General features: G+C 36.5%; 1 protein-coding gene across 1 annotated transcript; it reads right to left on the bottom strand.

The window, feature by feature from the left end:
- Positions 1-604: 604 nt before the first annotated feature.
- On the bottom strand, positions 605-9,935 carry LOC104894048 (hypothetical protein). The gene is made up of 8 exons (XM_010680216.4): positions 9,673-9,935; positions 8,701-8,988; positions 7,028-7,099; positions 5,648-5,712; positions 5,292-5,448; positions 4,435-4,518; positions 4,269-4,358; positions 605-1,067 (listed from the first exon to the last, which is right to left on the bottom strand). Exons 2-8 carry the CDS (start codon positions 8,968-8,970, stop codon positions 942-944), a joined length of 864 nt encoding a protein of 287 aa, XP_010678518.1. The 5' UTR covers positions 8,971-8,988; positions 9,673-9,935; the 3' UTR covers positions 605-941.
- Positions 9,936-18,516: the final 8,581 nt, after the last annotated feature.

The following is an 18,516-nucleotide window of genomic DNA, read 5'->3' as shown; positions in this document are numbered from 1 at the left end:
CCATTGGCCAGATAGCCAAAATGACAAAGAAAGAAGAGCAAAGAATCACCCAATCGTACTAATGGCAAGTTCGCGACGTCCGAGGCAAAACGACCACTCAGGGTAGTTAAGAATATGCCAATGGCCAACCATGAGAACTTACCATTAGTCAAATGTCATTTAAAAGCTTAGCAATGTACTAAATAAACTGAGCACGCCTGCTGATCAAAGTAGATATCTGTACTTATTGTCTTATAACTACTTGAAGATGGTGAATCTAGCTTTTCAAGTAACCGTTCCCTGCTGAACATGATAAGAGACAAAAGATATGTACTCGTTCAAACCCAAAGAATCACATAGTTTACATTTGGATTAAGTCCGGCTATTTGGAAAATTGTTCTCCGTTGAACATTAGAAGACAGGGCATTTGGTACGATTTCATTTGATATGTGACGTGCATACGATCCTCTTATCTGTTCAGTGGAGAACAAGTTCTGTATTACCTTCAGTTATATACAGTAGCTCCTGGGTCGTGATTTAAAGCTTTAAAAGCCAATAAGTGAGGTGCAGAAAACAAATATATTACTTGCTCCCTTGCAGGAAAACTCCTCTTAAAAAGCATTAGTGAAGGAAATAAATAAATCTTACAGGGATGAAATTAACGAGAGACTCGATAAAATTGTTGCCAGTAGCACTCTCAAGCGCTACGAATAATACATATTACTAATGCGCCGGTGATGATTTTTATGTACAAGCAAATGGAGAGCTGTAGGTAGAGAGTTGCAAGACCCTTTTCCATCAGTATATCTTTGGTAAATAGTAGTATAAGTTACTGAGAAATGTTTACAGCACGGTGGGTAGTTTTTACGCCAATAAAATTGGCAATCTTGTAAACCAACAGCTCTACGAGAAACTCGTAACTTCATACTCAATTGGATACTATGTTTATAAACTCCATCACGTTATTGATGTGGTGGCTCAGGGTGATGAGCAACTGCAGGTCCAGGGGCTATGGTGAAGTGCACGCCTCCATGCTGTCCTGCCTGTATTACATACGCAACTTCACCTGCTGCCAATGCTGCTGCTTCCTGTGAGTAACATGAGACACACGGAAAAGAATGACCACCATTCATTACACAAAAGAAAAAGAAATACTTCCTCCGTTTAATAAGTGCAACATAGAGAAAGTGGGGAATAACAAGGAATGTAGAGAGAGAAAGTTGGGACCACAATAAAGTACAGTAATTCAAGTGATGAAACAAACACAGTTGTGATCCCCTCTTGCTTTTTGGTGGCATATTTGTAATAATATTGAATTTTTTATACTATTTTGAGCTTGGTTGCACTTATTATGACTATTCCAAATAAGAAAAGTGTTGCACTTATTATAAGAAACAGAGGTAGTATATATTATTGCAAACTACTGGGATAAAAAGAGTTATGGTGCAGTTAATATCCTCATCAAAGAAAAATTAGGAAATTCAACTTAAACTAGCATATACTCCTTAGTCCCAAAATCAAAATATACACTTTGATAAATTATTTACATTCATGCAAAAGCATATAGATTTAGTAAGGCTATACAGTATATGGCCTTAAACCATAGACCTCGGTAGAACAGATCAAACTTACTATTGCCAAAAAGATTTGATATAATCAAATTGGATATCATCATTACACGAAAAGAGATTAACTTAACCGATTTCAAGATGAATGAATTATATAGCCTCAATTCCCCATGGAGACCACTCCAAACCCGGTACATAATCTTGAAGACAATGCCAGTTTCTTCAGATAACAATACAGAGAGAATAGCATTGAGAAGAGAAAGGACAGAAAGAGGGCATGTAAGTTGTAACTGATGTAAGTACCAGAACACCTCAATTGTTTAAAGGGGCCTAATAGGAGCAGCGACTGTTGCTGTTGCCTTCTCTCCATATTTTCACTTTACATTTCAAATCTTTTTTCCCTTTTACTTTCAACCCTTTGTTTTCTGGAGCATGGCGCATATCCACCACTACCAAGTCAACTTGATCGCTTTTGTCTCATATAATAATCATATCCAATTGAATACACAAGGAAAAAAAAAAAGGCCATTGAAAGAAGTAGCATATTCTGAAATGTTACAAAGAAAGTTTGCTTGGTTAATTGAAGCTTTGGACATCTCCCCTAGATATATCCCTGAACAGGACAAGAAATATGTATCACCGTCAAAGGTGGATCAACCTTCACTTCAGCCCTTTGCTTCTCATCCTATGTCTCATATTGCTTATCCATTTTTGGATCACGTCTTATATTGTGTTCTAGTACTTTACGCTATTGCCACAGAAGCAACCTCAAATAACATGAGTAAGTTATGTAAATTTGTGAATATGGCAGGATAGGTAATACTTGAGAGTTGGGTTGCAATGAGACACATTGTGATAAAAAAAAATTCCGTACTAGAGCTTTACTCCCCATCTGTACCGAGCATTTCAAATCCCCAGCAATAAACAAAATGGATGCCCCCATTTTACGCGACCCCCTCTCCAAGAGAGAGAGAGAGAGAGAGAAAAGAAGAAAAAGCACCCAACCCTCCCGAATGGCCCAAAACAATATCTTAGAATAATAGGTGCATTTCCAATTAAAATGAAAACATGTCTCTGCCCAACAATATGGCAAGTACACAAGACAGATAGGGGGTGCTTTGGGATACTCTAGGGTGGTGGTATTGGAATGAAAATAGGAAAGCCAGATATGTTGACAAGTTGATTGATAGTTATCCTTGATAGAGAAGGATGCAATTGTAAGGGCATACATAGATTATAAGTGTTCTAAGTTCCTTTTAAATAGGTAAATGGCAACTTTAAAGGGTTTGAATGAGCCAAAAGAGGCCCAAGACACCTGGTGAAAACTGTTAAGCTCGTTTTATATATGAATTTGCACATTAACCCAAGATCATTCATTCGTACATGTTCAGGAACAACTCATTTATTTAGTGTTCAGGAACAACTCATCTCTATTCTATATGGGAAGAGGGGTAGGACACCAAAATATTAGAAACCCCATTTTACCCTCATAACATTTCTATTCTAACTACTTTAATGAAAAAATAAAAAAAAAAGAAACTACCTAATTAATTTTAAAAAATAAAAAAATATTATAAAAAGAAAGCCATCAACAATACAAATATTCCTAATTTATTAGAAATAATTAATAATTAATTTAATTTTCTTCATCTCCTAAAAGAAATTAATTTTCTACGTATCTTCGCACATAAAAACTAGCTTGTTTAGTGTGAAGCTAACGCCCGCCCATTTTAACTAAAACTGCCGATATGTATCTTGCATTCCATTTTTTTGTTTTTCTTCCCCTATTTATTTCATCCAGTCCCATCACCACTCACCACCAACAACCACAAGCCCAAAACCACCACCTCCACCTCCCTTCTTTTCTCTCCTCCACCATGTCCTCCCACCTCCTCTTCTTCTTCTTCTTCTTCTTCCGTCTTCCTTCCTCCTCCCTCCTCTTCTTCTTCCTCTTCCCTCCTTAATCCTCCCTGCACCATTTTTTTTCTTTCCCCACCATTTTCGAGCTTGAAAAAGCTTAACCAGATATTTGGAAGATTCCAACATAGTGAAATCAAAATTTTTGTATATCTATATTACTTCGCGCTTGCCTTTTCAGGTTCTCTACATCCAATCTTTGGTCATTATTTACTGTAGTTAAAGCGTCAACAATTACACCTCGAAAATATAACAAGTACCCAAAGATAATTTATAAAATGTATGATTATTGACCTTAAATAGTGAAAATGGAAAGGGGATGGATAGGTCTCTTCCAATTTGCACCCCTCCTCATTCCCATCCAAAATATAAAAAAGGATGAAGAATAATTCATGGTTGGTGGATCAATAACATAAAAGTTGATTTCCCCACGATATTTGTCCTCAAGGATTTTTCTTGTTGAGTAGCATGTTATTGAGATGCTTTACTTTTTCTTTCAGATGGAATTTTACTTGTATAGTTGTATTAGAGAAAAGAAAAAACTAATGCTTGTTCAAAGCTCTCAGTGCATTTAAGACTTCCATGTCCGGCTCTCGTCTATCAATTGAGCGAAAAACATAGATGAGATTTGTTTACAAATGAGCTTTGTGCTTTTATAAAGATGAATAATTTCAAATGAATGTAACACAAAACAAGTTGTCAATGAAAAGAAATGAGTCCATAAAAATAATTGGTTTTTTGCTCATACATAGATCATGAACATACAACAGGTTCAGAACACGAAACACAATTTAAGTAACCAACCTGTCTTTGCCTCCGCCGTTGCAATATACTGATAGCCCAAGCCATTATGTAGCATGGAAGAAGAAAACCAGCAGCCCGAAGCAAGAAAAGCTGCCAAGAAGAAACCAGTCAACAGAATGTGCAACAAACAGAAGGCAACAAAACACAAACTAATTGCATTACTCACAGAGAAGAAGGTGGAGACATCATCCTCCTCTCCATCAGGACTTGTCACATAGAGAGCATGCCTCAAGAGCAACAGGGCCATCAACTGCAAAAAAACAGAGTAAAAAACCAGAATGACAACATATAGTGGGCCTAGATATAGAAGAACAAGAAACCAAAAGGACTGGGGAGGGGGTCATAATATATACATACGTATCTTTATAATAAGATCCAGCTTATCATATTGTGAGAAACCCGAGATGTCTAATAGAAACCTAAGCAACACTAATCTATGCCCAGAGTTAGGAAATAAAGGGTCCTTTGACCATAGTTCAATGAACTTAGAGAATGTTAAGAAAAAGAGAGGGTTCAACTAAGCCCTTAACCCAACATGAGGTGGAGCCTTAACACGCCAAATAGTCAGACTCTAGGGTCTGATCTAAAAAACTGAAGTATGGCCATGTGAGCACATATAACCCATACATTAAACTTCCAATGCTTCCAACTCTTGAATGTGTTGTATGAAGTAACCCAACTCTAATATTATAAGAATTTATTCTCCTTAAACATTCCAGTACTTGTGAAACTTATTCTATTATAAAGCGTTTAAAAAGTAAATTTATGTGACCACATCAAAAAGAAATGGATTTCCAAATTCTCAAAAATTAGCCAAGAGATGTAACCATTCTTAGTTAGCCCAAACAAGTTCAATCCATGAACAAGTGCACACCAAGTTTTCCAATACAGAAGACTATTTACTTGTGTATCCAAGCGCTTAAGCTACCAGGACGCCCTAGGGTTGGATATGAGAATATGACTATTTAGGTTAAAACGGGAGTATGAGTAGAACGTGGGAGAGAACACAATAATCCAACTTACAATGAGGGCAGCAGAGCGGCAAAATGCTGCTCCATTGGCATTAGAATCAGCATACTCATCATACTCAGCTTCCAATAAGCGTCGTTCAGCTGCTGCCATCGCCAGAAGTCGTGGGTCATTCAAATCTAATGGTGCACCGGACACTGTCCACTGGGCACTACAAGCAGAAACAGACAATATAAGAAATGGGATCTTAGTCATCTTACACTACTGCATAGCAGATGAGCTTCATATAAAGGTCCTATCAGCCGAATATACATACTAGACAAAAGGGACAAATCTATATAGCATGTACCACAAGAGAAAGTAACAATGGTAGGTAACAAGCATCAAAAGAAGAGACCACTCAAAGTTACCTGATGTCGATCGCAGTATCATCAGTAGGTGGAGGTGGTGGGGCAGTATAACCTGATTGATAAGGCTATACACCAAGAAAAAAAAGATGATAACTTATTGGTGGCTCAAATATATATATATACATAAAAAATTTGACGAAATAGACATGGAAACTACAAGAAGCACAGAAGGGGCATCCACAAATAGACGCGGACATATAGAGGAAAATTATCAAGCACATGATATGTCATACAAGCTGCAAGCAATTTGTAGCAGATTTTATATCAACCACACCATGCACTTAAGAATTAAGATCCTGGCAAAAGAATTGTTTCTTGTCGAGAAAGAGAACTTATCCATTTTCAAAATTACAAAAAACAATAATCAAGCCTAATTTTGGCTCATACCCAAAACCTGCAACGTTACTGTGCATACTATGTTTATACTTGAAAGAATATCCAAACCAAGAGTAGCACAATGTACGTAATGTAACAGCAAAACTTAGATGATTGTACGAGATGCATAACATGACAACTATCTTAAGACATGACATAGCACACAGATTTTGGTGATTATGTCAAATCTATTACCCAAATGACATTAACGAGGCTTCTTGGGTACGGAATTCAAACCTATACATATATAAATGCCCCCGATGATTGAAAAACGGTATGACAATAAGACCCTTAATTGCAATGACAGTAACTTGACTAGTTACCTCAGTAATGGCAACTAAGGACCAAATCATAAGCCAAATAGGTACAAAACTAGAATATAGAAAAAAAAGGTAGAGAGCTAGAAACTGTCTAATAGGACCGGCACCAATCATAAAAAGCTACTCCTGGGAAAAAAAGACCTAACTGGTGGGTCCTGTGCACTGCAGAATTACAGCAATATCAGTAAATCTGATGCCACTATGCCAGCCCACTTGCTGATATAAACACCTTCTAATCAAAATATAGGCCATATATTGCCATGTGACAAGAAAAAGTAGTTCAGTAAGACGCTACAAACAGACCCAGTCTCACATCAAGGATCAAAGAAGCAACAAGTCAATTCCGTCGTTCATTTAAACTGATATAGCTGAGCAGGTAGCAGTAGCACCATAGCAATCTTGGAAAGTTCGTATGATTAAAATAAAGAAGGAATAAAAACACTAAGCTGCCAAATACTTTGAGTATTACGTTCATTCACAAAGTAATATTACTCCATATATAAACTAATGAAAATATAGAGCTGTACGCCAAAATGTAAAAATTTAACACAACAACAGCAAACTAACACAACAAGCATCTCTAATGGCATCCAACACATAAATCCAAGCACTTATCACTAGAGAAATTGTCAAAAAGATGAAGATAACAGCAATGTCGACAATCAAGATCAAGAAATAAACATACCTGATGACAGATCTCACATATAATGTCTCCTTTCTCATTGCACCATCTCTGAACGCATTTCCTATGAGCGTACTGAATTATAAGCAGATAATTAGCCAAGAAAAACACTGGCACAATGTAATGTATTAATATGCACGAGCAAACACCAATTACATACTCCTCCATCCCTTTTCAAGCTTTGTTCTAAATTTTGCACATGAAGTACAGAATGTATGAAAATGATGCAAGTACCTCCATTCAGTAATGATGTAAGAATCAAGAGACGAATGTGTTCCAAAGAAAATGCATTAAGTGATAATAAAGATAGGAGAAGTTGTGAGGTAACACTTAACTGAGAGCTCAAAAACACTTGCACAGGAATGAAAGGAGTACAGAAAACAAATTGCACACTACACACCTTCAAAATCCTATCTTAGACAAAAACATGCTAAAATTACAGCTCTGGTTTCCGTACCTTTCACAAACTCTATATATAAAAAAAAAAAAAACATAATCCACCTCAAACAAAAGAATCATATACTAGTACTGTAGTAATAGTAAAATTACTTATCAACCTTTTTCTTTGCCCAAGATAAAACTAGAGTATCACAACAAGTTTTAAAAAAGATAGATCCACATAGAACTACTTCACCAGCCACGATAAATTATGGTTACTCCACCATACTTCTGTAGGTGAACCAAGTATACAACTTTGATTTCACGGGATGATAAAAAGAATAATCTAAACCAAACACTAGAATTGAACAGACCAATTACGTTGCCCGGAAATGCAAGGACTTGATGTACACAAAAGGCCAAAATAAGAGGACCCGTATAAGTAGAAGCATTCAGTTATTTGAAAACCTTAAGCTCGCTGTAACTTTAACCATTAAGATATGGTCATTACCCATATATCAAGGGGTATATAATGACCTATCTTTTGTGTTAAATCAAGGGGTAAAGCTTAACAGTTACCTGTTAATGTCATCAGAAATAAAATTTAAAAAAAAGGAAGATGCTAGAAACTTGACACTTGATAGGCAGTAAGACAGGCTTCAGGGCCAAAGCCAAATGACGGTGAAGATACCATATTGTTAATGATCATGTAGCATGCACGATGAAGAACAATTCATCACCATTGGAACAGCGAGAAACTACCAAAGACTTTAGTCAAGTTTCAATATGCACCAGCAAACACCAATTACATATTCCATGTAATGAAGTGAGCACAGCAGACACATTCTTAACAAGTCTGATTTACAGAAGATAACAGCCAACAGGTCAAGTCCATTCAAAACTTTGCCATTGATTCCAGATGGAATCACAGTTGGTTAACCTTATGATCGCAAAAAAAGGTATGATAACAAGATTTATGAAACTTCCAATTAAACAGATTGTTCAATACAGCAATATAAACTAAAGAAATGACAAAATTAGCAGTCTTACATAGCATGTCCCTCGTATCCATTACCAAGTATGCATATTTAACATACCCAGAAATTTTGGTCATAACAAATGGTAATGAAATCAATTCTTTTTTTAAATCACTCATGTATAGCAGCAAAAAAATAAGTATTATCACGAATTATTACAAAGAAAGTTCCATAAATCAAAGATGTATAGCTCAAATGCTCAATATATTCCCTTAATAGATGGCCAAGTACCAAAAGCTAAAACAAAGATGACATAGTTACCTTCAAACTGCCACTGCAAGAGCAAGGAACCTCCAAATTCTTTGCACTATCCTCCTCTTGACAAATCCTGCACTCAACAACCTGAAGAAGTGGCTGTTCTTCATCAGCCACGTCATCTTCTCCCACCTCTTTGGGTTGAAGTGAGTTGGAAGATTCAGCAACATAAATATGACTATCACCAGAGGATTCCGAAACCTCAGTCCCTTTTGCCGATTGCAAAGAGTCGGATGTAATCAGACGGTCCACACACACCACATGATCATCACCCATTTATCTTCCGGATCAAAACTGACAGATCACCAAAAATTTAGTAATTCAGGAAAGAGGCACACTACATCATCATCCTTACAAACTTCTGCCTCTAAAAAGCTAATACATAAAGCATGCAGAACCATCTAAACATTCAGCAATAAGACCAATAAATCACCACTCTGACACATTGTCATACCAATACAAAATTCATCGACAAACTACACTCTTTAGTGTTTAGTCTCAAATACAACACAAATTCCACCAAATTCTAGTTCCTTCCCATGTCATAATTATATCCCCTATCCCCAAATTAAAAATTAATCAAAAAATTCCCAATTAATTTTAACAAAGAGGGCTAAATTAGAATAATATATACACAAAAATAATTCCCAAACTAACCTAATATTGTTCAATATCTGTCAAAATTAATATAACATAACTTTTCCATCCCAAATTAACAAAACCCACAATAAGGAACAAAAACATAAGACACAAATCACCAGAAAACCCACATTGTAAATCTAAAGATACAAAATGGAACCCAAATACCTCAAACCCTTAAAATCTACAAACTTTTATCTTGGGTGCTCAACCACATCAGCAAATTGATCAAAAAAATTGAAAACCCTAATTTGAGCCTCAATCAAAACTCCTTGACATAATATCCATCGAAAAAAACAATTAAATCGAAAAAAACAACGCAAAAGGCAAGAACTTTACCTAAAATTCAGCACAATTCTGGGGTCTAGATTGATAACAAATAGTATAAAAAAAATCCAACAAAAAAGGGTTAAATTTGTGTTCCTTTTTTATTTCTGGGTTAGGAAAAGATGATGATGAAAATGAGATGAAATAAGATTGAAAGAGGAGAGAGAAAATGGAAGTGTTTAAATTCAGAAAGTCACGAGGGTTGGGTTTGGAGTTTTTAGAGTCAAAGACGATGTCTTTGTTGGAATTGTTCTCTTCTCTTCTTTTCTTTTTAACGTTCGTCACACGGTTACAAGACATTTAAAGTACAGTTGTGAGTATGTAATGTAGGCTGAATTTTTCAGACATAACGGACGTTAGGATTTAACATACTTCTATAACCGTGTCATGGAATCTATTATCTAACATTCTAAGTTTCTAACTGTGGTCACCCACAACATGGATTTTCTTAATTTTTTAATTTTTTGTGGGTGGGTATTTATAATTATTGAAGATAGATTTTTAGATTTATTTACTTGGACGAGAGGTTGGGGAATTAGCAAAAGATTTATAATTTTTAAAAAAGAAATATTTTTATTTGTGTAAAATAATATTTCCTCTCTTCTCAAACAACATAGAGTCTCAAACAACATAAAGAAAGTGAAAATGTAGAAAGAGAAGTTGGAACCACAATAAAGTAGAGTAATTCAAGTGATGAAAAAAAATAATTTTTGAGTTTTAATTCCTCCTATGCGCCAAACTTCAAATTAGTTTCATGCACACCGTCCACGTATGACAGCATGCGAGGAGATGTTTTTTATTTTACTTAAGTAAAACCGCTACATATAATAGTGACTTACCTTAGTAAGCCGCAAATTTGAATAGCGGTTAAAAGAAAATTAAACCATTAAGTGAAACAGCTGTTCCATAAACTTGACCGCTACTCATAAAAGTGGTTTACAAGGCGCCCTTTTGCACATCTAAGCCACAATTAATAACTCGACAACTGTAAACCGCTACTGAGAGTAGCGGTTTACAATAAATCCCCAAATTCAAACTACGACTCCAATTTCTCATTTTAAACCTTTCAGTCTCTCAATGTTTTTTCTCCCTCTCTCTCTCTCTCTCTCTCTTGTAAGCGTGTAAGTTATTTAGTTAAAAGACGAAAAATGAACCACATTAGTAATTCGGTTTGCTTTCAAAAAAAAATTGGTTTGGTTTGGATTGAAATTTTTTGTTGTTTCGATTTTTATATTGAAAAACCAACAAACACGAACCAAACCGAAGTTTACCTACTTAATATGGTTATATGGGATTATGATGGTTTTAAAAATATAAGCCCATTCTAACTAACAAACCCGAAGGACAAAAAGAAGTTCAGACGTTTCACTTTCTAATACTCTCCTACGAAACCCTAACTCAATCTAGTCGTTACTCTATCTCCTCCCATTCTCTCTCTTGAATTTTCCCATTTATCTCTCTAACTTATTTCTCTCTCTCCTCTTATGGCAAAGAAGATTGAAGAAAGAATCGTTGCGAGAAGAACATCGAATAACTATCACTACTCGAGCCTCGAAGATCCAAGAACGAATGAGTGCTTGAAGAAGACCGAAGAAAGAAACACGGGGCGGAGAAGATCGAATAACACAAGTAGGTTTTAATTATTTTTTGTTATTATTTTCGTCATTTAGGTGTTAGAGTTTTACAGACAATTATGTAGTTTATTTTTTCGTTATTATGTAAAAAAAATTAGTTATATCATTATTTACAATGTTAAATGTACAATTATTTCATTATTTACACCCCTACTCTCTTGTGATTCACTCGTCGACTAGTTGTCTCTGCCGCCCATTGTCGTCTACCTATCGCTCACAGCAGCCGCCCACCGTCCCCCACAACAGCCGCCCATACTTGCCCTCCCTTAACTTGTTTAGTACTTTTATTTTACATTGAATTTCTTTAATTTAATTTGCTTAATTAGTCTGTCATATTTGTTATGTATTTAATCTTTTTTAGTGTTGTTAGGTGGCAATTGTTTTGTTGGATTATTTTGCTAAATCAAGCTCCGCCAAAAGCTTTGATACGTTGAGAAAAAGAGTTCGTACAAATAAATTCCTCATTGAGGCCAATATTCCATCGTGCCATCAAATGAGCAACGATATTTCCCTCTGTCCTTACATGACTATAATTGAAACCAGTAAAAGGCTTACTAAAAGTGATAATATCCTTTGAAAGAAGAAAAGTAGGAGAAGCTCCTTCGATTTCATGCGAGATAGCCGAGACAACCACCAATGCATCACACTCAAGCCATACCTTGGAGAGGCCAAATCTGCGAGCCACAATCACGCCATACTATTTTGTTGTTGCTTCACCAGTTCTTGTATCCCGTGATACACCTGATCGCATAGCAGCACCTACAAGCAATAAGGCTACCATCACAACCACGAAAAACCACACTCAATCCCACACCATTATTAGCACTTATATAAGCATCAACATTTACTTTTACCCATACACTAGGGGGTTTACACCATGTTGCAAGTGATGGAGTTGAGAGAACAAGTGCCTTTTTGCAAACATTATTGTTGTAGGTGATGTGGTCTTCAACCATCTTACAAAATCCAGTAACAACATGAATGGGTGAAGAAGGAGTAGCCTTGTATATTGCTTTGTTTCGACAATGACAGGCAGCCCACGCAAGGGTGATGAATTGGTGTAATTCAATCTTGTTTAATTTTCCCACCAGCCACAAGAAGAAATCAGCGAAAGAGGAGGGAGGTCCATCAGATAGGCACCCAACCTCTATATTGCCATATGTTTGCATCATGCTCATACTCAAACAGAAAATGGATTATGATTTCAACCTTACCACATATTTGACACATATTATCAGCAGTATAGTGTCTGTAACAAATACGTTCCTTGACAGCAAGACTACCCTTGCAAGCACGCCACATAAAGTGTTTAAGTTTGGGTGGACCCTCAATAGACCACACCAATCTCCACATATCATTTTCATGTTGTCCATTGTTGACTTGCCAAGTACGTGTATGCCCAAGCATTCGTAACCAATAAGCTGAATTGACATAGAACATACCCATTAGATTGTGGCCACCAATATCTACTATCCCTTGGCCAAAACTTTGACAAGGGAATATTATGGATCAGTGCAGCATCTTTAGCCAGAAAACATGAACTAATAACAGCAACATTCTATCCTCCATGCTCGAAGTTAATAAGATCCATAACACGCATATTAGGGTCACTTTCCACCATCAGAGTTGGCACACGTTAGCTACCATCCCCGGGCAACCAGGCATCATCCCACGCTCTTATATCTGCCCCATTACCAAAGCACCATTTCAAGCCTTCAAGTAACAATGATTTGGCGCCCCAAATGCTCTTCCATGATTTACTTCGGTCTTACCCCCTCAAATCATCAACAAAGTCACTATTTTTAAAATAGCGAGCCTTAAGAACTTAATAGAGTAACGAGTTTGTGTCTCTATAGAGCCTTCACTCTTGTTTTGCCAATAGAGCTTGGTTGAAAATTTTGAGATCCCTAAACCCCATTCCTCCCATGCCTTCGGGAGACAAAGGGAATCCCAATTGTGCCAATGAAGTTTGCCACCTGTGCTCGAGTTTCCCCATCAAAACATAGCCAATAGTGAGAGTATTTCATCCAATAGACCATCCGGAACTCTGAAAATACTCATCATGTATGTCGGGATTGCTTGAGCTACCGCTTTTATCAAAATCTCCTTCCCCGGACGAGAGAGGATTTTTTCTTTCCACCCTTGTAATCTTTTTCAATTTCTCTCCTTCAGGCAGGCAAACACACTTTTCTTAGATCTTCCTATAATCGTAGGGAGACCCAAATACTTCTCATGTTTATCAACTCCTCGCACCCCAAGAGTATCCACAATTTCTTGCTTTTCTTCTCTCTATATACACTTTTTTTGCTAAAAACGACTTCAATTTTTGCTAAGATTGACTTTTAGACTACTGGACGTTCTCTCATATTTACTGATAATATCAGCAACCACATAACATTCTTACAAATTTGCTCTATCAAACAGTTACTGTCATCGGCAAAGAAAGATGAGAAATTCTCGGGACGCCATTAAATATTTTTACTCCATGGATAGTATGCTCTCCTACCGCCTTAAAAATCAAAGTAGAAAAGGCATCAGCACATAATAGGAATAAATAAGGTGAGATGGGGTCACCTTGTATGAGTACGCGATCCGAAATCAAGTTGTCTGCAACGTTGTTATTGATTTTAAAAGAAAAAGAAGGCACCCCATAATTTTATGCGTCCATCAAACATCAAAACCAAATTTTAGCATCACATGATCTAAAAAGTTCGACTCGACTCTGTCGTATGCCTTACTCATATCCAATTTCAATGCAATGATACCATCCTTCCCTTCTCCCTTGCGTTTCATATAATGGAAAATATCAAACACGATGAGAGCATTTATCAATCTCTTAGGCATAAAAGCACTATGGTTGACAAAAATTAAATCTCCAAGACACACCCTTCAGTTTATTAGCCAGAGTTTTTGAGATGATTTTATACTCCCTCCGTCCGAAATACTCTTTACACTTTCCTTTTTTCTTTATTCCAAAATACTCTTTACACTTCTATTTTGGAATATGACCCCTATTATTTTAATCATTCTACCTTTTAACTATTAGCCTACACTCTATCTCCTTCAAATAAAATAATATCACTCTTATTACCTACCAACTCTAATTTTGGCTCACATTATCTTTCTTTAAATTAAAATAATACTACTTTTACTAACTACTAACTCCTATCACATTTACTTTTCAATAAAATAACAATTGATAACCAAACAACAACTTAACATCTAAAACTACATGCCTTGATAAGTGTCAAGAGTGTTTTGGGACGGAGGGAGTACAGAACATTGCACAAACTTATAGGACGAAACTCTGACATTTTTGTTGGCACCGAGACTTTAGGAATGAGAACAACACATGTCTGATTCACCTCTTTTAAATTAACATCCCACCACCACCATTTTTTGACAAAACTAATAATATCATGGCCAACAACATGCCAAAACTTTTGAAAAAACACAGCGTGCATACCATCGGAATAGCATGCTTTATTATCGATGAACAGGGACTTGTTCGATAACCCCTTTATTTCATTTCTTTTTCTTCTCTAGCTAGCCTTGTGATGGAAATATTGGGTGTTTTTGTCACCATCTATAAGTTCGTTTGTTCGATCTTGCGCATACCAATAGGACTTCTTTGATCGATGTAACTCATCAAGTTCATCAACAACATTTCAGCACTGGGAAAGAATAGCACCATCCGGAGGTTTTTCTTGTAAATTATGAAGTAATCTTTCAACATCAATGATTCTTTTTTGCACATTGCCAAATGTCTCGCTTTCCATCTTGATAATGAACACACTAGCAACACGGGTTGTTATATGATCATCAATGCCATTCTTCCACGACTTGCTCGCACATGTCATTCGAAAGCCACAAAGCCTCGAACCGAAATAACTTGCCCTTTTATTAGGGGTGTTTACAACAAACCAAAACCGAAAAACCAGTCAAAGTGGGCGGTAACCGTACCGAAGAAATTGATGTTCTACTGTTCGCTTACCGATCCGGTAAAAAAATACGGTTAAACGGTACGGTTACATTTTTATAAAACAGTTAATTGAAAAACCAGATGTTTTTATTTTATTTTATTATTATTCAATTTTTTATAATAATTACTTTAATTAATTAGTAGTTTTTTTACAAAATGCAGTTGTTAATAAGTAATTTGGCATTTCTATAAAAATCCAATTAAAAAAATATATTAATCAATGTCTCATGGAAAATAGACTAATTTGAAGATTCTTGGCATCTAGCAAACTACATGTAACATATTGCCAATAGCTTGTTGTACTGCCTACGACTTTGCTAGCTAATGGATGAAAATATAAGGCCTTATTAAGTCTAATATAATAAGTCTAAAGCCTGAACAACCAATAACAATTATTGTAAGATGGTTCAACTACTAAACTCTTCACTCTCTGCTCCCTCCAACACTTAATTAGTGTGTATTAGTAAAAAAAAAATTATGTTGGCATTAAGCTTTGTGGAGTAGTAATTTAGTACGGTATTAATATTATATTATTTATCTTGAGAAAAAAGTGGAAATACAATATATAAATTGAGTAAATAAAATTAATAAAACTTGAGTAACAGTTAATGGCTAACCGAAAAACCGCACCGAAAAATCGGTTAACCTCTTAGTCGGTTACCGGTTTGAACGTTTACAATTACGCTTCACAAAAATGGCGAACCGATATTTCCGGTTACCGAACCGAAATGTTATTTCGGGACAATTAACCACCCATGAATATCCCTACTTTTTATACCTTGTACGCTCCTTCATGAACTTCGAAAGAATCAGACAATGATCCGATTTATAAATAGGCAAATGTATAACTTCTGAATAGGCAAACATTAAGCACCAAGCTTGGTTAGCTATCGATCCAACCGCTCCTGAACTAACGTTTCCATTGAATTTCCCCTTAAATCCAAGATCCATCAGGTAACAACTATCCAACGCATCTCAAAAACCGTGTATTTGCCGCATTCCCCTAAACGCCCCTCCCCACGTATCATTTATACTCACAATCTCGTTAAAACCCCCAAACATCACCACTGGAAGAGATGTGTCACTGCAAAGCTGAACCATGAGCTGCGAAGTAAGATGCTTATGTGCAGCCTCGGGCTAACCATATATTCCCAAGGCTCACCAAATCGGAGTGTTATTCTCGTCACAAATATCCGCCGCAAAATGATAAGACGAGAAAGACTGCACCCTCACATTTAAATTCTTGCACCATAAACCCATGCCACTAGATAAACTTATGCTTCCAATACAAACTCCCTCTTTATAGCCACACTTGTTCCGAGCTTTTTCTAACGCAAACTTATCGATCATAGTTTCCATTAAGAAAACTAAATTTGGCATACCTCTCCAACACCACTCGCGGAGGGTGTTAATTGTACGAAGGTTGCCAATCCCTCGACAGTTCCAGCTCAAGATTTTCATTGCCCATCGCAGGGTTGGTTGCACCCAACCTCCGCTACTGTCAAAGAGCCATAGCTCTCATCCATTATAACATCAGTTTTCGACCTCTTTCCAACACCTTCTTCCCTAACTCCATTCAATGGTTCGACCTCCTCCTCCCACTCTTTCCTTTTTTCACCTCGATTCTATGTCATAACACCTATTTCAATGGTGTTTCTAGGTTTAGGGGGACGTCGAGCAATTTTTTTTTAATCTTCCTCCCTACAGGTGAGGCTTTACCAATGTTGAACAACAATGGTGATTTATTTTGAGTGTCATCACTGCCTTCTTTTGCAACATCCTCCTTGAGTATCACATTCTCCACCCTCCCAGCAACATACACCTCCTCACTAGTCACTTGCTCTTGTTCATTCTCTATTGCACCCATCTCCCTTACGCTCTTTTGTGGAACCCCTTCTATCTCCCTCACGCACTTTTGTCCACTAATCTCAATATCATGATTCCCAACAACCCCTTTATCTCCTTTTACTCCCATAACACCCTAATTATCCATTAGCATCACATCCATGTCGTTTTGAGTAGACTTGGATTCTGATGTTTTATTCAAAACAAGCTTTTCCTCCCCATCAATACCGCTGCCTCCTCTACAAGATACTTTTGATGCCCCTTTCTTGGGGATGCCTTCAACCATAACCCCATTCAAGTTGCTTCTTCGATCCTTTATCAACAGCAAGATGGTAATCCTTTTCACTATGGCCCATCATACCACAAAGAAAACAAAAGAATGTAAGACGTTCATATTTAAATTCAATTGATTCAATGCTGTATATTATTCTTTCCACAACTTTTTTGGAACCTTCGAAGGGGTTTATGAACACCAATAATCAATCTAACTCTCTAGTATTTCTCAAGCCCTAATTCATCATTCTCAATGTCCATTAGGGTCCCAATAGATACACATATAGTTTTAACATCCTCATTAATTCTACAGTTGAAGGAAATATTATAGATACGTACCCAAAACGGCGAGTATGATAACAATACCTGTGAAGGTTGTTCGTTCCATGTGATCTCGTTTAGCATCAAGAAGTGTTGATCAAAACACCAATGCCAATGAAAGAAATGGAAAACGAATAAATTCGTTTCAATTGATTTAATTACTACTTTCTTATGGACACCCCATGCCTGAGTTATAGTCCTTTTGAATTCTTCTAGGTTATAATTCCTATTCGTCACTAGTCTCCCCACCAACATTAGGAAAACTTTGTCATCGATCGTAACAGGGATATCACTCCCAAGTTCAATGATTGAATTTTCCTCCTCTGATATTTGTAGCTTAGCATATTTCTCGAGTAGATCCTCTGCCATGGTGGCAGGAGATCAACCTAGGATGGAGAAACAAGCCTCGCTTTCAAGGGAGCAAGAAACCCTATCTTTCGAGGGAGTTTTTTATTTATTATGTGTTACTTAATTCTTAGAGTGTGTTTAAACTTTTAGCATGAGTCTTTTACTATATTGTAGCATAATTATTACTCTTTTTACCTAATTTTTTTTTTACCATTGTATCCTATGTAACAATAATAGCCTATCCAAAACTTAAAGACAACCCATTTTCCCACCTCCTTCTTTGATGCACCTAGATTTGATTCCCGGTCTCTCATAAGAAAGGCTAATAGACTAAAACGTCTTCCGTCTAACCAAAAATTAATTATCAAACAGGGCATTTTAACTCTTCATAAAGTCTTATATGTGGTTGCCCTAAAGTTAAACTACCAATTCTAGTTTGTTGGCCCTAGCATA

The sequence above is a fragment of the Beta vulgaris genome, chromosome 5 (assembly GCF_026745355.1).
Source record: "Beta vulgaris subsp. vulgaris cultivar EL10 chromosome 5, EL10.2, whole genome shotgun sequence".
Classification (NCBI taxonomy): Eukaryota; Viridiplantae; Streptophyta; class Magnoliopsida; order Caryophyllales; family Amaranthaceae; genus Beta; species Beta vulgaris.
This window is presented reverse-complemented; position numbering and strand designations above follow the sequence as displayed.

What these genes read in the sequence shown, in the direction of transcription:
- LOC104894048 (XM_010680216.4), bottom strand. Translation starts at nt 8,970, where the DNA reads ATGGGTGATGATCATGTGGTGTGTGTGGACCGTCTGATTACATCCGAC. An exon ending in CTTGCAGTGGCAGTTTGAAG is followed by an intron (nt 7,100 to 8,700) that starts GTAACTATGTCA and finishes CTTATAATTCAG; the next exon opens with TACGCTCATAGGAAATGCGT. An exon ending in GATACTGCGATCGACATCAG is followed by an intron (nt 5,449 to 5,647) that starts GTAACTTTGAGT and finishes TTCTGCTTGTAG; the next exon opens with TGCCCAGTGGACAGTGTCCG.